The sequence below is a fragment of the Aquila chrysaetos genome, chromosome 6, assembly GCF_900496995.4.
Source record: "Aquila chrysaetos chrysaetos chromosome 6, bAquChr1.4, whole genome shotgun sequence".
Classification (NCBI taxonomy): domain Eukaryota; kingdom Metazoa; phylum Chordata; class Aves; order Accipitriformes; family Accipitridae; genus Aquila; species Aquila chrysaetos.
The window spans coordinates 18,776,859-18,801,178 of NC_044009.1; the positions used below are offsets into that span (position 1 = coordinate 18,776,859).

General features: G+C 38.7%; 2 protein-coding genes across 13 annotated transcripts in view; one reads left to right on the forward strand and one right to left on the reverse strand.

Annotated features, from left to right (window-relative positions):
• Nucleotides 1-24,320, forward strand: part of C6H2orf88 (chromosome 6 C2orf88 homolog) — a 66,245-nt gene that overhangs the window by 8,149 nt on the left and 33,776 nt on the right. For 2 of the 8 annotated variants that reach the window (XR_003923824.2, XR_003923823.2), the window contains exons 2-5: nucleotides 2,426-2,499; nucleotides 3,113-3,192; nucleotides 6,834-7,291; nucleotides 15,460-15,512. Coding sequence is in view for 6 of the 8 variants with exons in the window: in XM_030016958.2 (XP_029872818.1) it covers nucleotides 7,000-7,263 (264 nt within the window). In the remaining 2 variants the exon portion in view is untranslated. Of the gene's footprint in view, nucleotides 1-516; nucleotides 915-2,425; nucleotides 2,500-3,112; nucleotides 3,193-6,833; nucleotides 9,438-15,459; nucleotides 16,581-24,320 lie in introns of those variants that run through there. The other 6 variants (XM_030016960.2, XM_030016959.2, XM_030016958.2 and 3 more) reach the window with 5 other exon arrangements.
• Nucleotides 10,864-24,320, reverse strand: part of HIBCH (3-hydroxyisobutyryl-CoA hydrolase) — a 49,169-nt gene continuing 35,712 nt past the window's right edge. Inside the window, exons 12-16 of one of the 5 annotated variants that reach the window (XM_041124388.1) lie at nucleotides 19,515-19,634; nucleotides 18,261-18,294; nucleotides 15,751-15,910; nucleotides 14,777-14,908; nucleotides 13,099-13,184 (exon numbers count right to left, since the gene is read on the reverse strand). In XM_041124388.1, coding sequence (XP_040980322.1) covers nucleotides 14,791-14,908; nucleotides 15,751-15,910; nucleotides 18,261-18,294; nucleotides 19,515-19,634 — 432 coding nt within the window. In that variant the 3' untranslated portion in view covers nucleotides 13,099-13,184; nucleotides 14,777-14,790. Of the gene's footprint in view, nucleotides 13,185-14,776; nucleotides 14,909-15,750; nucleotides 15,911-18,260; nucleotides 18,295-19,514; nucleotides 19,635-24,320 lie in introns of those variants that run through there. The other 4 variants (XM_041124389.1, XM_030016952.2, XM_030016950.2 and 1 more) reach the window with 4 other exon arrangements.

Genomic DNA, 24,320 nt, shown 5'->3' on the forward strand with positions numbered 1-24,320 from the left:
TTTGAGCATTATTTTGTATTTGGGTTCTTAGAGAGTTTCAGATCTCCTCTATGACCAGTAGCTTTTCCTTCCTCTCAACCAAGGCATTCCTCTAAGTAAGTTCTGTAGTTGGGTTCCTTAAATCTTGGCTAAACTTCCTGCGGATGGAGTTCCTGAGAAGCTCTGCATCTTCTTCATGCCCTTTCTTCTACAACCTTGCTCCAAGGCCTCACTTGCTAAGGAAATCTATTGGTCTGCTTTTCCTCATCTAGAAAACAGGCTTTCAACAACAGTAGGCATCCCACTCTTGTTTGGATGAGGGTAGGTTAAGTTAACGTTCTCCCTTGTCCGTGGTCTGGCAGAGAGTCTGTACTGATAAATGTCTGCTTACTTGTATTCTGAGACACTGGGGGAAAAACCATCAGGCATTGAAAAATCAAGCAGAATTAATACGTTGTACATATTTCTGTCCAAATTGGGAGAAAACAGTATTATGTTGTAAGGTTGGATGGGGCTTTGAGCAACTTGGTCTAGTGGAAGGTGTCCCTGCCCGTGGCAGGGGGGCTGGAACTAGATGGTCTTTAAGGTCCCTTCCAAATTACACCGTTCTATGATTCTACGTACGGTTTCTTGTCAAGCAGCTAAGTTAAAATGAGAGCAGAGCCTGTAAGAAGTTTTCAGCATTCTCTTCCCCTCTTTCCTTCAGGCTGCTCTCCAAGCTGCATGCAATTCAGGTAAATAAATGCTGTACTGGAGGGAGGAGGGAGGATTTCAGGACAGGCTGCCTGGGTACAGTTTTACTTTCATGAAATTAGACAGCTACCAAGCCCGTGGTGTTCTTTACCTTTAACAAGACATTTTTTTTCCTGGATGAAAACTAACCTTGTGGCTGCTGAGGACTGTACCTACTAGCATTGCTGTTTTCTGAACTATTGGTATGTTCACCTCAATGTTCCTTGCTGTACTTCACCTTTGCTTTCTACATCAACTGACCTGTTACTGAAAAGCCTTTTGAAGTAAGCTAGAGGTTATGGCCATTTCTGAAAAGTGGGTGTGTTGTTTCCCCATTCAGTTACAAACTGGCTAAGAAGCCTGCAAAAGTTTTATCAATTCTGGTCATGGGGGGGGAACCCAAGCCTTTGAAATTCCAGCGTGTACCCTGAGGCAGATAACCAGGAGACTTTCACTTACATGCTAATCCTGCAGAGCAGTTGTTTGCCGTTCCTGCATCCAGCCCTTTCTAATCTGTAGCTTTTATCTCTCCTTGGCAGCAAGTGACACGAGAGGGAGAGGATGGCCCTGCGAGGAATGAGGGCTTTATTTTTGCTCTTTGTCGCCCGAGTTGTTTGGGGGTATTTAGGTATTTCAGTGATTGCCTGCGGTAGCTGGATCTTGGGAATTGTGCTTGTCTTAAAATAATTCTAGCTTTTTAAAACTTCCTTTTCCTACGATTAGAAGGAGTCTTTATAATAAATGTTACTACAGTGCGTCTCCTCTGTAGGATTTGCAGAAAACTGGATGTTGGGGAGAGGCAGAAATGAAAACTGGTGGATTGGACTGCTTTGAGAGCCCCTGCCTGGGGCTGCTCTGCACAGGGAGCCTCTGAGTCCTGCAGCGATGGAGGCGATGCTGTGCGCTAAGTGAATGATTCATCCCTCTACCATCTATGTGCCGCTGCTCCGTTCAAAACTGCAGAATATCCAAAGGCATAATATCATGTGTCCTCCTGAATAACATCCCACCTTGTTAGGGAGAGGAAAGGCAGATGTAGGATGTTCTGGGTTTCTGTTTCTCTCCATTATTACATGGAGGAGGTAAATATTTAATGTGATTAGGTGCAGTTCAGAGGTCTGGATGCCTAAATGCTGTTTGGTTTACCTCTGCTGGTATGTCGGCTGGGTCACCTGCCTTGAGTTTGAATATCTTTGTAGCAAAGAGTAATGTTTATTGTTTCCACGGTAATGACAGCACTGTGATTATCTGACTATTCTCCCTATGCACTTGGATGATAAAGGTCCGGGTCTCAGCAGAAGCTGGTGAGGGAGAAGGGAAAACAGGAGAGAACTTTCAGGCTTAGGCAAAAGATGGGGTGCTCCAGATGCTGGCATGTTACCCTTCCTATATCCATGCTGACATCGTCCTTTACTGGACTTGCTGTGGAAGGAGGTTGGCATCCTGCGTGTAGTACGGGAGCCACTAGCCCAAGCAGTGGCCCCGCTGTATGCCTGGGGTTAGGTGCTGTGTATAAATTGTTGCAGCCTGCCATTCAATCTAATTTCTGAAGTGCTGCATCATCCTTTTACCTTTGTCAAAGTCAAATACTGTGGGTGAACAGGCAAACAGTCTTCTGCAAGGCCAGCGCTACAGATTCATCTAACTTTGTGATGATACGTTAACTTTGACATCTTCACGAGTGCTAAGTTTTATTTATTGGCTCCCTTTGCAGAGACCCAGTCGTGAAGCTGTCTGTGCTGTACTGGGGACAAGTGGGACAACTTGTTAAAAGCAGCTGTGTTTTTGGTAAGTAGCATACTGAGCTTCTCTTGTGGATACAGAGGGGAAAAAAACCTAAAAGCTTCCCTGGCTGGAGGCGGGCTACAAGGAGTCATATTTGAACCTAAAGTTTGGGAAGGGAGGAGCCTGGCTCTGTCACAGCAGAAATTACTCGCCGTGTTCAATTGGGCAAAGCTGCTCCAAGCTATTTTGAAAAGTACGACTTACTTTTAATGCGGTGACTGCTGTAACAGAAGGTGTTACAGAAAGCAGTTCCTTGCAGTATAGCATTGAACTTCAAGGAGATTTTTTCAAAGGTCTTATGGATGGAAACCATTTAATTGGTAGCAGGAACTTGCTTGCCTGCGATAGCTAGAGATGTTGTGTAACAGCAAAACTCTTGCTCTTCTGCCTGTCTTCATCCTGTGAAGATGTATTCCAGAGAGGCAGGTGAAACGTATTTTTGGACAGTTCACATTTACCCTTTTGTAATTATTTCTTCTTGATGATTTTAATACCTTAAGAAGTCTTACTTATCTAAATAAAACTGCAGTTATGCTATTAATGCTTTTTTCCTGTATTTTATATTGTATAATAGTGAATTGTTGGCATCCTTTTACCATTGTTTTGTTTCCTTCAGTGGTTAGAAATGAACTTACCTTGACAGGAAACACTTAAAAGCCAGGGTGGCAAAGAGACTGCTTAACCCTCTCATGCAAGGTGAGTTCAGCTACCTGGTATGACTCCCTCAGTGTTTTCTCTCTCCTTGTATTACCACAGGGCACACATGTAGTAAGTAGCATAATAGGTGAAACAACACCCGAACTTGTCCTTGGGAAATTCCAATTCCAGGCATATGGAAGGGAATCGATTGTTTTCAGGACTCTTCTTAAAATAATACACAGTCTTTATAGTATTGAAGTTAAATGAGGTATTTAAGAGCATATTGACTATACATCCACTGAAAATGAGCACAACCAGGAACCTGTATTTTTTTCAGATTAATTAAATCAACATTTCACTTACTGTGAAATTGGTCTTTATAAAGACAAGATATGTTAAGGTTTGTGATGGTGTTGCTTTAACTCCTGGTTGACAGTGTAACAGAGCAGATTGCAGCTCCCTAACCTCTGCCTCCAGCTAAGCGCAGCAGCTTGTCACGGGAGGAGCTGCATCTGCAGAGGTTTTGGCCTGAGCCTCGAACCATCTATGCAGTGGTTTCTGAGCCGCAACTGGCAACAGATTAGAGCTTGGACACCGAAAGAAACAGACTGCTATCGGACTATTTTGCCTTGTGCAGTTACTGAATGAAACATCGTGCTGGGAGTAAAATGAGCTGCTTTTTTTTTTGCCTTTCCCCCCCGCCCCCGCCGAGGTTGTGAGCATTGTGAGGAAAGCTAGAGATGTTAAAATCCCTGTCGGAACTCGACGCTCTGGAGATGAGTTAGGTGGAGGGGATTTAAAGAGCGGTTCACCAGCTATGCGCAAGCAATGGTTGTCAGAAAAACAAGAAAGCAGGCAGAAGATTGAGGGCAGCTTCATTTGTGATCATTTATGTGCCAACAATTATTAACTCGAGCAGAGCAGGCAAACTATAAAACTTACTGCAGTGACTAGGAAAGTACTGCGCTCTATAAATAATGAAACGAGCAACAGTCAAGAGTTTAAACTAGGGTCGATAACTTTGCTTTTAAGCTCAACTAGTAATCAATTTGGAACAATTTAGTTGTCTTGCATGCCTTGCTATCTAGAAGTTTTATAGCCCACCCCTTCCTCTGTGTAAGACAGTCACACAAACATTTCATTTAGCCCAAATGAAAAGGCAGAGGTAAGAAGGTGGGAACAGAGGTAAATCCTGCAGAGGAAGATGCTGACCTAGGGAACTTCTCCCTACCTACTTCAGGAGATGTTTGTCCTCCCTCTACTCACACTCCCTCCTTCTTTCTGCTAGACACTAACTCATCTGCTGGTGTCCTCTAACAGAAGAGGAAAGGAAGTCTCTAGCTGTAGGATGGAAACATCTTAAAACAATGATAAAATGCTAACTAAAGCTGGCTACCATTCAACAGACCTCCTTTAAAAAGTGCAAAAATAGGATAACGTATAAAATAGTATGGCTTCAAACGTAGGCAAAAAATCCAAATCTGAATAGTCATTTAACAAAGCATCAGGGGTGAAACTCTGGTAAAATACATTGTTACATCAACTGTGGCATAGAGCATTTGTATGGCTGGGGAATCTGAGGTTTAAATCTACAATACTTATAGTTCTGGCTAAGCCTAAGGAGGACACGGTATCTAATCTAAAACTTCTAATTGTTACCAGTAGTGTAGTGAGAAGGGATTGGACAGCACACCCGGGCACCTCCCAGTGAAGCTTTTGTATTACCTTGGCTGGATAAAGACTGCAGCTTTCGGGTATCAGCAATGCTGAGTTATAGGTGCTATTAGTGATTCTTTGCCATATTAGATACTTCGAGCTCTAGAAGAGCAAGTGGAAATTATTTTTATTAATGTTTTATTAATGGTAAATATTGAAATTAGACATGCACAAGATATTACTATTAGGCAGTTTTGAATTATTCAGATGTCTGAATTGCTTTCAGACATCTCCTTGGCCTCTGGTCTGTAAGCATGTTCTGTAAGCTTTTTAAGTTTCATCAATGTATGCAGTTGATAGACATGGGTATAAAGCTCATGGGTTTTTTATAAACCTCCGTAGGGATAAATGTGGTTTCTTGTGCAGTGAAGGGAATCCTTCCTTCTACTCATTTAATAACAAGTTATTACAATAAAAATCTCACTGATAGCTTAGCTCTCCCCTGTGTTGGGTAAAACTACAAATGCTAGCAGCAGGGTTTATGTTACAGGCTTGTTAACTGTACTGCCTATTCTAAAATACACTGGCATGTGCTACAGCGTGTCATTACGCACAAAAGAAACTTAACTGAATTTTATTAAAGTGATTTACAAACATTTCTGTAAAACACTGAAATGTTCTGACACAAAGCTAGAGGTATGAAAACATTTGTACATACTTCATGGTTTCAGAAGCCCTTTAGGTCTGACTTTCTGCCAGGAACACCAACCACCACTTCTGAGTGCTGGCGCTTCAGCCCTACAAACTGTTTTCTAAACAGGTAGTGATGTTTCTGTGAACTGGCAGAAAGAGGAGGGAAGCTTCTCACCATGAACCAGGTTCTCGAGAGTCAGCTGCTAGACTGGGGAAGTCCCGTCCTACCTGTGAAGCACCATTTGCCTGCAAATGGGATTTCCTCTGCAAATATTTGCCTGCCATCAGGTTACTGCATTGGAGCCCCTATCTACCCCAGTATATAAAGCAAATAAATAAGGCTTAACATCTTTGCCATGATTATGTTTTCAAAGGCTATTTACAGAAAACCCTTTAACTTTGGATGACCTTAGTACAACGTCATCGGGTGAAGCTGTAGGGAACAGTTGGTTTCTGTGCAGCACAGTCTTTATTTTGGCTGGCAGTCTATTAACTCTGATAAGCGGGTAAGCTCATACCACGCGAAGTCAGGCATACCATGAGATTCTGCTTTGCCTTCATAGACAAAGTAGCCTGAGAAACAGCTTTGTAGGCTATTAAACAAAAAAACATATACCAGAATTTGGGGCTGACCAATTCTGATTCTTGAGTTTGACAAAAGGATCCTGTCAGGTGTTTCGTTCCTCACTTTCCCTTCTCTAGATGTAGAGTTGTCCTGTTTTAGTAAGAATGGTGCTCCAGCTCTGTCAGAACTGCCTTGAACACAGCAGTCCGCTGCTGCTTTCCCAAACCTCTCAAGGGAAAAAACAAAAAGCAGCTCTTGTTTCTCGTGAATACCTTCCCGTGACTGCGTGCTCAAGCCTCCTTAAGCAACAGCAGAATGACGCTGAGAATTAGTGTCACTCCTGCCCAAAGGGTGTACAACAGCCATGACACAAGGCTCTCGTTAGGTGGTGGTTGTATGGTGCTTCTGTGGGGTGTTTTGGGGGTTTGTTTTTATTTTCTTTAGCAGCAGCAGTCAGTGGAGTTAAACAGTATTTGTTTACAGATTCAGGAAAAGAGCACTGCATTGTCAGTTTGGAGGAAACATAGATTTGTTTGTTTGTTTGTTTCCTGAGACCTTTACATTCCTAGATGGCTTACATCAGGTACTAGGAATTGCATTCAAAGGCAGCTTGAATTCAGGTCAAGTAGTAGATGGATGTTCCTGATAAAACCATTTTACGCACACCATGAAGAGATTTATTAAAGTTGCTTCTACAAGCGTCTGTAGTGGATTTAGCTTTCCTTTGAGCTCACTCAGAATGGTAAACTATTTATTGTGTTTATATGAAACACTATTTTGACAGATTTCTTCAGAAGTGAAGAAGCACAAAAGGAGACGTTCTGTTCTTTGAAAATAACACGAACCACTGGCAAGAAGCAGCAACACTGTGCATCAAACAAGGAAACCACTTCCAGATTATCAAAACATGCTGTTGAACTGAATTCTGCAGCTGCGTTTTCAAATGTACCATGGGATGCATCAAATCCAAGGATGCCTTTCCAGGTTCAAATGCTATCCAGGATGAAAGGATCGGGGAAGGTAACGAAGGATGCACTGGGGAGAAATCATCACTGATAGCAGTGAAGGTGGATGAGAGAAGTCCATCAAGCACTATAGTGCTAGACTACGCACACCGTCTCTCCCGGGAGATTCTTGATCAGGCGGTGAAACAGTGGGCAGTGACTGAAAGCAAATACAGCGACATCCCTTTTATTGAAAGTGATGTGCCCTGAGCCCTGACTGGCAAGGACTGTCTTCACAGTGAGTGTCCTGTCTGTTAAGCAGTTTGTATTTGGTACTAGTGCAAATAAAGTAAAATCAGCTGTGATTTGAGCATAATGCCACTATATGAATGTTCGCAAGGAGAGGCTGAAAAAATTTGCCTTCTAATCTGTATTGCTAAGAAACTAATTGGATTACAGTAGAATCTATTAATCAAGTGTAATTTGTTATTGGCCGTATGTTGAGTATATTCTGCCTTTGTATGCGTTGAATGTGATCAGAAATTAGTGTTAAAAAAAGAGGATGAGAAGAATGTGGCTGCCCTGCAACTGTACAAGCACTGCCACAGAAGCCCCAAAGATGCTTAACAACAAAGCGTGGATTATTTTTATGTACTGCATAAAAAATCACTGGCCAGTCTGTAGGTGAAGAGAGAAGAATTCTCTATGCTTGGCAAATTTGTCCGCGTTTTGCTAAAGTGAAACCAAGGTCTGCATGTAGCAAAGAAAACTGCTGTCATAAATTTTACTTTGATTCTTTGACCTGACTAAATCTGTAAACCACAAAATAATGAAGGTGATGAGAAGCATTCTATAAAACCAAGCAGTATTCAGGGAACCATATGGATTATGATACTATTCAACTTCCATTCTTGAGTGAACCAGTGAAAAACATTACAATATTGATAAACAGTGCATTATAATTAACAGATGCTCTGGCTTCTGTAAATGCATGAAGGCTATTCTCGAAGATCCTGCAGTAAGATAGTTTAACGACACCTGATCACTGTGTTCAGAACAAGGCCGTTTGGGTTTTTTTGGTTTGGGGTTTTGGGTTTGGGGTTTTTTTTCTGTTAGGGTGCTGGTTTTGGGGGGGGGTTCTTTTGTGTTTTGTTTTTTTGTTTGTTTTTTTTTTTTTTTACTGTAACCCAGATAGGTGTCCAAAAACTACTAAGGCTAACTAGTGAAATGAACCTTCAAGGGCGTAACAATGTTTTAGGACTATTTGTTTCATGGGACCTATGGCTGCATTACACTAAAATTTCACTCTAAAGTAACACCCTTGGGACAGTACACCTTCCTTCAGCTTCTGTAGGCTCATCGCTTACCTGCTGGTAAAACTGTGTATGGGGATGCAAATATGAGCTACAGAAACCTAAAGCCTGAGCCATGCACTGAATTAGTGAATAAGCCTTAGGCCCAAAGCTAAAGGGCTACGTTCTTTACCGGTTTGATCTAGCTTGCATCCACACGCTGCACCCTGCCTCTCCAGGACTTGCAGCCTGACCTACTGCACTCATAACTAGCATTTGAGATATCAAGAAAGGCATAAATTAATCATAGCCATCTTAAAGCTGTAATTTTGCTGACATTTTACACAAAGTGAATGCCTTGTAAAAGCTTGGGTTTTTAGCACCTGTTTGTTCCTTTTTCTGTTATAGCCAGTTTAAAAGACATAGGGTTTTTTTTCCTAGATCAAAGTGCTTTTCCATTTTATGTCTTCATTTTATAGAAAAATGCTTTCTATACTGGCAAAAACTGTTACTATTTTTAAAAGGTACACGTAGTTCCAGTGAATGATATAAAGCATGATTTTTCAAGCAATGGGAAACAAGCAGAAAGAGGACCATGTAAATCGTTATTGTTAGCTTATTCTCAGACATAAGACAGTCTATGAATTGAGCTGTTCTGCAAACTTGCTGACACAAACTTAGTTATTTGAAGTTCACCTATATGGGGAAGTGGTTGTATCAAAAGCAAAGGGTGAAAAATGCTTCTTTGTAACACAGCACAAGACTGCCATTACTTCAGTCACCAGACTAGACCCTGCTATGAAGACTGTTCTCAGGCTTTTGCTGAAAAAGGGAACAAAATCTGCTCATGTTGTAATGCCTGGTCTATGAAGTAACATAGTCTTTGAAGCCACATGTAAAGTGGGACTAAGGTATTATGGCCCATTTAAATTCTACTGCTAACAGTGATGTTCCTTGAAGCTCTAAACTATGTAAAACATTAGACCATACCCTACATTTGCTCTATCTAAAAAAACCTCTGCCGTATACTTGGGTGAATTAAAAAGCAAAACCGAAACACTGATTAGATCAGTACATATTAACTGGATATTGCTTAACCATAGTATTAAAAAAGATTCCTATTCTTATTATAGCTAAAATAAAGCTTTATTACAAAAAAAGGCCAACCTTTCTGTAACGTTAGTCTTGACTCAAGAATGTTAACATTGCCAAAGACAGTAATTAAAAAAAAAAAAAAAAAAGAAAAAAGAAAAAAAAAAAAGCCCAAACTCCATACCATAGACATTAATTGCCAGATAGGTGAATAGCACATAGAAAACAGCACTCAGTTTAAGAGTGCATTTAGGTATATCTGTCTTGACCCTTGTACAAATACCTTGGTGGCTGCCACAGGGAGTTAGTGTTGAAATGCTTGCTGTTGCAATGTCTCACATCCTTTCTTTGGATGTAGCCTTAGCATCTGACACTCTTCTGGAGTCAGAATAACAGATGCACTTTTGAAAGCAGCTTCTCTATTGGCAGGCTGCCACCGCACGGTCCAACAGCAGGCAGAATTATAAAATAATATAAAATAGCCTAAAGTTACATCATCGCATCTGTACTGATAAAGACTCAAAATTTCCTCAAAGGAGAAAGTTACCTAGGTATAATTAAACATGCATCGCAGTGAGCTTCCTTTTGGAGTACTTGCTGTGTGGGATGGCTGCGCTGCTTGCTCAGAGAGCCACCCATAACGCGATAGCGACTGAATCGCCTGCTGCTTGTTATGTCCAACCAGTCACTTACCTGCAACAACAAAGCTTGTCTTCCCTCATTAATGCTTGAAGATTACAGCAGCTTCAATATGGCCTGAAGTGCAATTCCAGCTGGTTTATGATGCTTTCTATGATATTGGCACTTAAGGGAAAGCATGCAGCAAATGGAAAGCAAATAAGCTTACAAACAACAGGGAGACAGCTTCTCACCAGGAAAACAATCTCTTTTACAGGACACTGTCCTTAAAAAATAATGCACTTACTCTTAATAAAAAAAAAAAAAAAAATTGTATCTGTTCAATACTACAATCTGGTAAGAGATCAAAGGAGATCTCCTGCCAGAGTTCTGCTGTATTTTTAATACATAATACTAACAAATATAAAAACTTCTTCACCTAAATAAAATTACATCTGTTTACTTATCATTAGATTACTCTAAGCTGTCCTATAGTCTTATAAATCCACTTATAGTGGCTTTCCAACTAAGTTGCCACTGATTCTTTGACTTGACTTTGTAATAAAGGCACTCCAGTATGGGACTGGCATACTTTGCAAAACCGTTTACTTCTATTTAGGAGTTAAAAATACATATGCTTTATAATTTCTCCAGGAAACGCAAGTATAGTCTGAGTGGGTACGATGTGACTGACTTGATATTCTAATAATGGTTCAAAACACATTAACTGCAGCACAGCTTTGTAAAATTGACATTTCTGGAGTAAGACACATCAGTATTCCCAAATAAAACACACTACAATATATTTTTACAATATTTTTTCTGGAAAATATTTTCTTGCGGACCAAATAAAATTAAACTTACCATCTGCTTGTATGACTTTTATTTGATAAAAATGCACAGATTGGACAGGATCTTGTTACCGTGAGTTTGGGTAATTCCTGTTCACATAAATTTTGGAAGCAACTGAACATGCAAGTCAAAGTTTATTGATTCAGAAGTATACTCTTGCTAAAACGTCGTAAGTCCTTTTCAGTCAGAGAAGGTATGATCCCTGCTTCCTGGGGATTACTGTGTTCTTCATTAAATATAGTCGCTGAAGATTGCTCCTTTTGTACAGAAACAATTGAATGAATTTTTTAAAAATAAAAATACTAATTGTTTAAGAATCTAAAACATATAAAAATTTTAAAAAATAAGGGGGGGGTGGTTTAAATTTCTTACAGAACCAGCATGAGGTAGAAATTCAAGTCAGATTTTCAGGATTACCCAAAAGGTATTAATGAAATCTCTCAACTGCTTTTGAAAATAAAATCAAGGACTGTCTCATAACAAAGTTGTACGTGGTAACATTAACTCACAGCTGAAATTTTAACAATTTTATCTTAAAGATTCTAGTGACAAAGCAAGGTGCCATTTTTTCTTGATTTTGTTCTCCATTTTGCTCACCTCTAATTCTTTGAAAGTCACTCTAGTAGTTCACCTTGATGCCTGAATTTCCTGGACTTTGTTTCCAGGCAACAGCTTCTAGGAAGGAAGGAGCCTTAAACCAGTGCAGACCATTACCGTTGGTAATAAAAACTGCCCAATGTTGAAAACTCCGTAACGGTTCTGCTGTAGCTCTGACTTTTTGATTCCCCAGTGCTGATTACTGGCTATGTAATTTGAACAAAAGTTTTCTTCTTTTAGTCTCAGTGGTTCATCAGAGAATCCAAAATTTGTATTTGTGACCTGCCTATAACTGTAGCAACAAGTAGGAAGAGATACTGATACATGATTTGATTAACCATAAAAAAGCATGCAGTCTTACTGTTGAAGAAAGATTAGTAGCTATGTGTTGCATGCACAATAGAAAAATTAATTTTACCCCCCCAAAAGATTATACTTTTATCAAGGGGCTCTGGTTATGTCGTATAACTTCAAGTATTATTAGTATCAGAACCCGGCAACCTTTAATGCACATACAACAAGGGGTTTTTGATGTATATTTAAATTTTGATTCCAACAAATACATTTGTTAGGATATGTTGTGTTAAAAAACTATACGATCCATGTAGCAGCAGATATTTCACCTTTTGCCCTATTCATTATCTTCAGTACGTATTGCTGTGTTCCCCCTACTTTTCACAAATTTTCCACCCAGCAGACAGGATGTTCACGGGCACAAGCAAATGGCAACTCAGACTAGTTGGTACAGATAAACTCCAGCCACTTGTAGTATTAGGGCCAGGCTGACGTCTACCACTAAAATCATTAGACAATCACTCACATCAACAGGAAATGTGCTGCTTAGTGTTCAGAGGAAGGTCTGAGACAGTTATTTCTTTACCACTGTAAGACCAGGAAAAACTAACAATTTTTGAGATAATGAAAAACTAATTCTGCAGTTCAATCAAGCTTAATGGCATTTAAAAAATTTGGTTTTACAAGCAAGCAGAAGTGTGCTCCAGGCTCTGGCAATATTATGACATTTGAAACAATGTCTACATCACATAGCAAGACTGAATACTGACCAAATGTTAAATCCATAGAACAATTCCTTGCTCTCAGACTAATAATGTGTTAGTCTGACCTTTTATTTAAAAGACTACTTAACACCATGCATTTAGCACGTCTTGCATTTTCCTTTGTAGCTCTGTTTTAAAGCTTTAAGTATATTTTATTTTCATTGTATAGAGAAGAATCTAAGGCACAATCCCAAGTTAACAGATCAGTGACAGAGACAAGAACACAAAGGTCTCCTGACTTCTTGCTTATTAGGTCATCCCTTAACTATGCTCTCTCCCCAAAGGTTCCTCCTAAACTAAGAGTTGATGCAAAAATTAAATGTTAATCTTTGTGCAAAGTAGTAAAAATAACAATTTGCCTTGAAGTAATTTTTCCCCTTATTAACCAGAGATATGATTATTTTGCCATTATGGCAGCATAACAAAAGAGCATGTTCCTGAATGCAAAAAATTAGACTTACAAATCTCGGGCTAGGTAAAAGAGTCTTGTCAAGCTTTATCATACTGCTATTAATTTTTATATCATAGAATTAAGCAGATGTATAAGATATCAATAGGCTTGATCTTTACAACTTGAGATCGTTGTTTCCCAATGGCTTAAAACAATCATCCAGAAATTCATCACTGACTTCTTCTAGAGCAGCTGGCTTCCATCTGGGGGATTGGTCTTTGTCAGTCAGCACTGTCAGGTGGAGTATAAAAACACAAAAGTTATTTGTAGACTTTCTCTAATTAATATGACTTCAGATTGCATCCAGACAGACAACTACAGTGGACGCATGGGGGAGAAAAATCAATATGCTCTGGAGAAGACAGTGGTTTTGTAACATATGTATTTCTACTCTAACAAAAATTCTTGAGTTGTGACCTGTCTAGAGACATATCTGGGAGTTGCCTGATGATACAAGGAACAGTGAATCACTTCAGAAGTAGCCCAAGCTTTGAAGGAATAGACCTGACATTAGTGCTTTCTGTTGGACCTACTACTCTTGCCTGACTTCTGCTTTTTCATGTGAAACTGGGAACAGTGCATGATGCTCCTTTTGGACAAGGACCTCCACACCTCTGTGCAAAATCTGACTCTTTGTAGAGTATAGGAGATGACTCAAAGTAGGTGTTAAATGCCTAATGCTAATTTAAACACATCATAAAAACTAATAACGAAATAACTGATGAGGAAAGAGTAAAGCAGAGTATCTTTGTGGGAGAATCTATGTGGGAGAATATCTATGTGTAAATACTGACAGATACTGCAGACATATGTAGATTTAACTGGGAAGATTTGTATAATCTTAGTACATAAACTTTACACTGTATCCTGAAAAATATGCCACCGAAGATAAAATCATCAGTGAATGAATCGCAAGTAAACGTATAACAAGAAAATATCAATTCTCAAAAAGCATTCCTTGTATCACGGGAACGCTGAGGGCATGTCAGCAAGAACAGCTGCACTAGCAAACAGTAATGAGACAAGAGTTTATTTGTGTGTAAGAATGACCAGTATGAATGGAATTCCAGAACGTCCTTCTGAGCACCTTTCTGGCTCCAAGAAAACCCATAAAGGTGCTATTCAAAATGTGAAATTTTTATAATTAAAAAAGAACAGCTACAGTAACTGTGGCTCTCTAGGATGCACTGACTAGCTAACATCCCTCCTCAACACACATTCCCTTCAGATGTGTGATATCAGCAACTGATTTGGAGATGCACCTGTGTCCTGGAGACCTCCTGACCAACACAACCCACAGCATATAAGGGAGGACGGGCGGGAAGCATCCCTTAAGTGCTGCTGCTAGGAATGGAAGTTGTTTGTTTTTTTGACAAAGAGTTCAGAGTAGGATGATTTTAAAGGTGTGTGGACAGAAGACACTCACAGAGACTAGATATTTTGAAGAATAACAGCTGTTTTTTTGGTAAGTTCTCACGTCTTTCTGAACAGACTTCATTATTGGTGACTAAACTACAACAACCCAGGATCAGAAATGTGCAAAGGAGTAGGATTTTAAGTTCAGTGGAAAGAATGCCTACCTAAAGACTGTGTCTTATCAAAAGACAGGTGTTATGGCAGCTTGTGGTAAAAAATGTGTCTTGAAAATTTCTTTTTAACTTTTACATCTAGAGCCAACACTTGGAAAATGCCTAGAAAATAAATACTGTTCAAGTGACAACTGCACTAATTACTATTTCTGTAGCTGAAGACATACAGGCATCACAACTCTTTAGTTTGCATCTGCAAAGAGAAAGGAGAATCAGAGCCCTGCATCCACTTACCTGCAAATACAGGACTAAGGACTCCTTGGATACAAATAAACACTAATTTTGAAAAGAAACCCATTATACAGATAGAAGCTGCAATTCCACAGAGAGTAGAATCCATGCAGGCAATTCTTTAAAACAAATGTGCTGTAAAAGAGTGATTTTACCAAGTCATTCAACTGGGTAACTTACTGAAAAGTTATGATCCTAGAAGTTAATTTTAAACATTGTGATGTGAAGCCATTGATTGGTTTGGGTCAAAATATATCATTGTCCCAAATCAACTTTATTTATTCTATTGGAGTAGTACTTACCTAATGATTTTCTTCAACATTAGTTGAAGTTCACAATCTGGCCAAAATAGTCTTAACTGTTATCCACAAAAGCCAACACTGACTAGAGATGCTTTAAACTGGGGGGGGGGGGGGAGGGCGGAGAACTCCATGTGCATACTACTACAGCTTCGACTCTGAAATACAGTACTAATTGCCGATAATTCTCCACTCTACTGTGTAATCAAGTTAATCTTTCTGTTTGGATCTGTGGCCAGTTTTACTCTGGTGGATAAACTGAATGCTCATAATGGTCTCTCCAATGAAATCTTTTAATCTTATATGAGTTAAAATAGTTGTTTTCTAATAGTGTTGTGAAAATATTCCCTTTCTGCATTAACTTCTGTATATTTTGTGTTTCTCCAGCTTGAGATATCGATCACTACACGAACAGAACAAAAATTCTGAAGACTTCTAAGGTAGGCTAAGGGAAGTTCATTAAGATAAAAGTAACTGAACATAGACATTGTATTAAGGGTTTGTTCTTGTGTTTTACCTTTTTTTTAAAAAAAAAAAAATCCAACCCCCTTCTGTTTAGTAGCAGTGACTTTATTGGACTTCAGTTAGTGTTCTGTTGCTTAGCTTCATTCAGCACAGTCAAAACACTGATATTTCTAAGTACCTGAAGTTCTGTTAGTTGCAATGAAATCTACCTACCTACCCGCTGACTGCAGGGGGTTTGTGTGCCCAGGGTAAGGCTCACATCTGCCAGCTGCTAGCACTGCAGGAGACAGGGCAGAAGCCATATGGAAATAAGAGCTTTGCAGGATCAGCAATATGTAGAAGGCCTTTACAATTCCATTTGAAGTGTACCTTCCTGCACAAATAGTTAGGAAGCTAATTTAAGAGATTTTTGTCCCCTCAGGCTGCTGAGATTGTTGTCTACCTGGATGTGTTTGAGCACTGACTCCAAAAACAACTGCTTTTCTTATGCAGTAAGAATTAAAAAACAAAATTCTTGGAAATTACTCAGAGCTATGCATTTCTTAGTTTATGTATTATTCTATAAATCAAGGTGAAAAATGGATACCTAAAGTGTTCAAAGACCACATTTACCATTATATGGGAAAATGTTGATGAAATGTGATCTGTGTATTTCATGCCTTGAGGGTTTTGGTTTTCCTTTAGTAGCTCCAATCACAAGAATCATAAATGAGGAAGACTGTTTGCCAGCAGATTTTCAGTCTGGTTGAAAGAAAACTGGCTAAAAGAAAAATGAAATTTTGACCTCAGGTCAAAGCAGGTTTAAAAAGCTTTTAAACAAACTACTTCCCTAGCATGCCTATTAAAATTATGGTTTGAAGCAGATAAAAGCTGTTATTAAAACCTGACCTATGGCCATTGCTGCTGAAAAACAATCTTCAAAAACTAAAATCTCATTATTATTATATCTTTGTGGTAGATCCTCTTGTGGTAGACGGGGTCAACAGCTGGCTCTTAAATGCTTGGAATGTAATGTTTTAATAAAGAAAAAGCTAATACTTAAATCAACATTTTTATCATTTTCATTTTTATCCACTATGGTTGACCCTGTGAAATACTTAATAATCTTACTTCCTATTAAAAAGGATGCTCAGTACATTGTTGGATAATGATTTTTGAGATTAGACCCAACTACAAAAATTATCTTCATCTTGAGTGAGAATCTGCACCACTCTTAAACAAGAGTAACGATTTTAAGATGACAAATCTGAGGACAAGATACATGCAGCAAGCGGAGAGAAAAAGTACTTCAAGAACAAATTATTATTCTTAGCAATCCCCTTAGTGCAGCTGGATCTCTGGTGGTGGGGTTTTTTTTTTTCCCTTCCCCTGACAGAGTTAAGCCTTTGCTACATCATCCTATGTAAAAGAAAGCTTCCCAACTGCTGTTCTTGCAGCTTCTTTCTTTACAAGCAGTTTGTGTAATTTACTGGCCATACTGACAAGTGATTTGCTTTTGTCCTCTACCGCATCCCCATGTGATTTAATGACCTTGTGCATTACAAGTGAGAATTTGGTTTGGTGTTCATCTGACTCAGACTTTGAGTTTCTCACTTCCTGAATAACTACATTTCAGCAGCTTATATGGTGATTTAGAATATATCTTAAAAAGAATATTCTTAGGATATCTTTGTCCCCATTACCAACATAATGAAAACCATGTACTTCTCAACATGTGTGGTAAATTCTTCAAAGGACTCTCTGCTAATAAGTGCTAAAGATTAATTAATTAAGATGGGAAACTTTTTCCATGCTGTACAAACTTACTTTGCATCTCTCACCCCAGGCTATCTTTAATACAGTATTACTAATAGTGAACACTCAAACTAATATCCACTACTCAAGTGGATTTTAAACTACTTTAAAAAGACAGATATCTGTGTGAATTAAAAGCCAGGTTCCCTCAACCCCAAAGAGTTATTCATCCAAATGTCTTGTACTGTAAGCTCCTTGGAAAAGGAAATGCCTCTTCTTTGTTTCATCTTGTGCTGAATAGTACATAAATAATTATTACAGTTTCTAACAGATGTGACACTGGGTTTGACAAACTGCATAGTGAATCAGCAGTAGAATCAAGGACAGAATCTAAGTCTGTCCTCTAGATGAACTTGCTGAGCTGCTGCTCTACTTTTACCACTACCTATCTTGACCAATGCCTTAAAATGCTGAATTATTTAACATTAAGCTTATATATATAGTTTTTTAATAGTAAGAAAGATACCTCTATACAGAGATATTTTGGACATGGGTGAAAGTAGTCTCTGTTCTAACAATTTTCTGCGCAAACAGTTGTTCTTGACTTTGAGTCTTAAACCATCTTACAGCTGGCTGAACCAGCTATGTGACAACACTAAATCTGGACACACAAATGATACAGGTAGCTACTCGCTACTGTCAGTGTTAAATATATTTTCAACTATCCCAATGAACTTCTGAAACCTTTTCATGGTGCTGCATTACCAGGTGGATAAATAATGTTAGGAAACTGAGATTATGCATGGCTGTTACACTTTGGAACAAATAATAAATTTTGGCCATACAGCAGTCCAATAAGCAAAAACTGTAGTAAGCTGGCAAGTGTTCTCTGGGCTGTTGCTGCATGCACTTTTCTTATCTCCAGAGAAGCAACACAACAGTGAGCTTGCATATTAAGGTTGAGAAATGTTTTTGGTGTGCATGCTTACCTGCTCGAACCCCTTCATAGAAGTCATGGCCTCTCTGAGAGATTTTAAAAAAAAAAAAAAAAAAAAAAGCTGTAACATAACAGATTCTATTTATCCCATCTCTCCCTATCCCACTTCTGCTTGAAATGCAAGTTTTCAAGATTCAGTTAAATCCCACTTCTACTGTTCTCATCTAGTCCTACTTTCTCTTTACTTATTAAAGAGCTCTATATTCTCTTGCTTAAATGCAGCCACAGCTCTTAAAATCAGTCTGAACTGTAGTTAATCAGCCAACTTTTATGCAGAGTAAGTCCTCTCTCTGTGTTACATCTCATAGATTTTTCTAAAGAGTTTTGCATGATGGGGGCTAAGGTGTATAGGATCAGAAATTCTTCAGAGTAGGGCCATTCTTCAGGAATTGTGATGTATTCTGCAAACTTGAAACACTCTGCAGTTAAATGGAATCCTGGAAAGATCCAGTTATTTTTTTATAAAAGTAAACATAGCATTCAATCCCTAAGGATGCTTCACTAGCAATGGAGACATAATACTAGTTTCAGGAAAGATACAACAAGGATACTGACAGGCACTACAACGTATCAGAATTAGATACATTTTAACTTATATATTTTTTAAAGCATTTACTTTAACCATCACAAATCATTTAATCAGACACACAAAAATCTTAATTTAAAATGTGACAAAGCTAATAATAATGATACCATGGGGAAGCTTTTTGAGGAATTCATTCAGATAATTCAGTTAGCAACTCTGTTCTACTGAAAGGATCACTTCCTCATATGTTATCCAAGTACTCAGACCTTACTACAAATAGTACTAAAACTTCTTGCTTTCTTTAATAGATTTATCACAGCACTCCTGGAATGCAGTGATACACAAGTATTCCCATCCTGATGGGAACTGAGGCAATGAGAACTAAGCAATTTAAATAGGAAATCTGTTCAAGAACACCAGGTTTAAAATTATGGTCCAAATACAAAACTTTCTATATTGTAACATTATCATAGTTTTCTTAACAAAAGCCCTCTACCATTCCCATCTGACCATCATTAATGTAGTCTCCTTCAAGTTGCATATAAAGACATAGAACTGGAAGAAAGAAAGTGACAGCCTAACAAACACACAAAGAAGATACTGAAAATAAAAACCTATAAATTGTGAGCCCTTGATGTAATCTGTATAAAACTTTGTCTCTGACAGACTTGCTACCCGTCTGTGGCTGGAAAGAGACAAAGGGCTCAGCTGCTGGCTTACCATGCATGCTTGGCTCAGTCTGTATTCCATCATGAGTACATCTTGTAAGCTCATGGAAGCTCCTTCTCTGAGCTGTCTGAGAGTCATCTTTAAGGATGTAGGTGACATCTTATTAATAGTCTGAGGAAGACATTAACAATTATTTTTATTCTCTTCAATTTAGACACATTTGTAAGTCTGTCTTTTTTGCATTTTAAACTTTGTAAAGTAAATGATGGCACTCTTTCCCTGAGCTTACTTATGTGACACCTATTCCTCCTGCTCCCTCCCACCCTGCTGTCATACTAAATGAACTTACTTGCATAAACTTTTATCAGCAAGATCTCTGGGATGTATGCCATGACTTGTGGAAAGCCTAGAACTCCTAAGGTTGCATAATTTATGATCAAATTACTACTAGCTAGAGAATCTAATGCAGTGTGAAAGCCGTTTCCAAACAGATTCTTTTGAGAAGTGAAGGCAAGAGTTACAAGCAATTATACTCCTTTTTTTAATATAATATATATAATCTGAATTGCTCTTAGATGTTACTGATATTGTAGCTGATATTAGTATTGTACAGCATTTAAGTTTTATTTGGTACAATAGTCAGAGTAGTAAGGTAATAGTGAAATTAGCCACAAACTTTAAGTAGTTGCTTTATGATCATCTGCAAAGACTAGACAATATACTAAGAAGAAAATTGTGAAAGAAAGAAAAATATTAAAAGAAATCAAATATAAATGTGTATTTGTCCAGGGTTCCTGTCTGGGATCAACAGATACTGCAGCCATTTAGTCCTACATTGCTCCACTGATAGGAAGCCTGGAGGTCTTGCCCTCCTTCTTTTGACAGAGCTACAGGCTATAAATATTATGCAACAGACAGGATCTGTTCAAGGCACACAAACAAATGCTGTAAATCTGGCTCTCATGACTATCCTTCAATTAACAGCATGCCAGTAAACAGTAGGGGGAGGTGGGGAGAAAGACAAAAACCCAGTAAAGAAAACAGAACTGAGCTTTAAAGCTTTCAGGGTTGTGGGGGAAAGGAGCTAAATCTTATTGTTGCCTATCTTTGTTTTCTTGCTCTAAACAAGACTCTTCTTCCCCTGTAAACTCAACTGAAAACTCTGTATTATTCACAGTACAATAGGCATTTCCTGTTAATTAGGACATTTTTACCACTACTGAAAAGCGGCAGATGGTAGGATTTGCCTCTTTACATTATTTTCATTGTAGACATTAGACTCCTTACCCACAGACTGAAATGGCAGGTTTCCAGTCATGAACATTAACATTTTTTCTGCTCCCAATTACTCTTCATCCCTCTCCAGACACCAGCTGATACAGGAGTGACCCATTTTGCCTAGTTAAGCTGGAAAACATGCAATTGCTATACAAGCAGGAGGCTGTGCAATTGTACCTTAAAAGCTCTGGCTCTGTCATTCTGTTATTTGCATGTTGACCACTTCGCTTGAGAGAGAAGCTGGTTTAGAAAGAACTAATGCTGGCTCAAACTGTCAATGTTTCCTGAGTTCTGGTAAAGCTCTCTAACAATGAGCTGCCTTTCAGTGGATAAAGAAATCAGCTCTACCTCTATACATCACTATGTAGGTCTCAGATGGATAGCAACTCTTAACTGGACCCCTTATTTCCCATAATGTGCTGGCTTTACCTTTGAACTGGACCTTTTCTCCTTTGAGTTTCACATTTTGTCATCTAGATTAGAAAGTCTTTGCTCAGACCAGGTTAAACGGCATGCACAGTGCAACCAGATGGCTCCCTAGGTGAAACAGTAAAGGCGAGTTCCTTCTGGTCAAAGCAAGCACCGAAATCGGGAAGATCTGAAAACAGCATTTAACTAGTCTAGTGCATCCAGCAGCTGCCTTATCATGGCATATCAATGAGGTTGAAGGTGGAGGAGGCACTGCCATAAATCAAGCTCAAGGAAGAGGAATAAGGCAAGAAAATGGGTAGGTGTAATTGCAGAAAAATGAGTCACCAGTGTATCTATAAATAAATTATCCGTACAAAGAGGAGGAGGGGATTGGTGCTAGGGAACAAGCCTGAAAAGGAAATAGGATAGGCTGAAGTGGGGAGTATTAAAATGCAAAGAAGACTTCATAGAAATATTTGACATCTATTCCAGTTTCTTTGAAACCATCTTGGTTTCAACATGATCCTAAAAGCTACAAGCTGAATTTGCAATAGACCCAAATTCCAAAAAGATATTATTAGAAGGTGACTGAATTAAGTGGCACTGACTCAGTGGAGTCCCTTACAAGAAAAACAGCTGGAATAGTGGCTGCATCTTTTGTTTCCAAGGCCCATTAAAGCTTCTGACCTGAGCTGCTGAGGGTCCTTGAAGGAGGCTTTCTTTAACTTAAAAACAAGCAAAAAAACCCTCCCAGAGGTCCAGTGTATCACTTCCCTTGCAATAGATGAAGACACCCATCACTTACTTTCTGAGATACCAAAGCATTTTTTTCATCCATACCAAACAATGGTTCTGGATGAGCTTTGACAAAATATGAGTACCTAGCCAAAGCATTGCAGGAAACCTGCTTAAGGACAGTTATATCACTCTTATTGGTCTGCTAACAGTTTCAGAATGCTTCTTTACTTGAATTCAACCCTACCGAGATACCATCCAGCTTCGTTCCTGTAATCTCTCGCACCCACTTGCTGCATATCCATTTAAAGTTTCAGGAGCTAGTGTCTGCATCCCAGCCTGACCAGTGGATGTAGACAAGGTGTCTTGTAATTCTTAGTCTCTGCAGTGTCCTCCACACTATACTAGAAGTCATTCAGTAACCATGAAGGCTATTAAATCATGAAGTGTCAGTGCTCAGAAGGTGTGCTGTCCTGCCGAAAACAGCTATAAGAAAGCATCATGTGAAAACCAAGTCAAACATCTGATGCTTTTCAGATTTTGACCCCGCATGCTTACTTCATCCAATTAGAAGTGGTATTCTGTGACTCAGATTAAAGCTTTTTGGCTCATGTAAATCCTGAAAACAAAGTAATGCTATAAAAGGTTTTAAAAAATATTTTGAGTTCAAAAAGTGTGTTAGTAGTCTAGCTTTCTACCTATTTGTAACTGGCCTCAAAATGTGATTTAAATCATGAAGCCACTCTCAAGTAGAATTTTAACAACTTTACATTCTTCTTATTCATGCAAACCACTTTAGTATCAGATACATGAAAGCCTGCCAAGCAGGCATGTTCTGAAAGTAAAAAGCAGAAGTACTGCAGATTGAACAGAACCAGATACCTGGGATAGCACAGTTCACAGCATACTTGGATTATAGCAGAACTAGTAGTTCCATTTTATTAACACTAAAAGGTATCTGCACGTCAAAGGTGTGGATGTGCTAAGGTGTACCTCCAAATTAGGGTATTTGTATTAGACTTTCAGTTAGGGCTTATTCCACAGGCTTACTAATACATTTCATAATAAATACAGAGGGAAACAAAGAAAATAAGCATACACGTTGCTGCCACTGAATCCTTTACAGTCTCTATATTTATCATTTGAACGTGCTGTTGTTCCTGTACCTGGACACTAAAGTAAAACCTTGGTTTCACAAAGTAACAGGAAACTATCATCTATGGATGTATTCTTGGTACTGTGATACTACCGATGAGAAAAATGACTTGCTTCACACAAGTCAGCAAACTGCTAGCAATGATAATGTCTGATAATATCAGACTGTCATGGTTTTGCTACATGTTCCCTGCTCTAACCAGTTCTTTGAACTCCACTCCTCTGAGCAATGTGACAGCAGGCCAGTGCTCTGTCTGTAGGTGGTATAAAATGCTCAACTGCCAGGGTGCACACTACGATTCTTCCTCCAGCTACAATTAAGTTTAATTACAATTCTACTTCCCTAGTAAAACAGCACCTCCAGTTTAACTGCCAAGCATTTCCTGGAGAAAGCCAGATTTATACCTGAATTCCTTTTTAAATTTTTTTCCCCCCACAAATGCATTTTCCTTCTTCAGTTTTGTGGATCTTTCACAGAAGAAATAGAGTATTTGATCCTACAAGCTTACTTAATCCTACTGCTTAGTACAGAATGTGTGCTGTTAGAAAACTTGTCTGAAACTTAAGTACGTGTTCACATTAATAAGCCTTGCATCTGCTAAAAAATGTGTTTGGTTTTGTTTGGTTCCCCCCCCCCCCCCCAATTTCTGTATGGACAGAAGCAACTCATGAACACAGTCTCATCTCTTCAATAGAACAGGCAACAGACAATTGTTCAGGAACTTCTGTTGACTCCAAGGGCAGTCATTCATTTACGAATCATAAGAAAGAAAAAAGCTGCTATAAAGTCCTATTAAAGACATGAAATAAGAAAACCGAAGAAGCAACAAAGGAGCGATTTGTTTTGTTCAGGAATTAAAGAAAAAAAATCAGTTACATGAAATCATAACTTTGAAGTAGATGACATAGTTTTAAGTTCTAAATTAAAAATATGAAACAAAGGTACACCCCTAAACAACAAGGAACAAGAACTTTGTGTTTTTAGTAGGGGACATCTGAGTTATGAGGCTGCAGATGAAGGAAGCAAGTTCAGCAGGTTTGGGTAACTAGAGCAAATGTGGCAGAACAAACTGTCTAGTTAACATATTTCAGTAACAAAGTGTTTCCAGACTCCTTGCATACTTTGTAGTAGAAACTGTATTTTGAACAAAGCACCCTTTAAAGGCTATATGCTATTTTAAAAAGTTCTACTAGGTCTGATTATGTTTTAAAGTGCCATAAAATTGTACGAAATTAACTTAGGAAAAGGTATATGCAAGTAATTCTTGATTGTTTTCA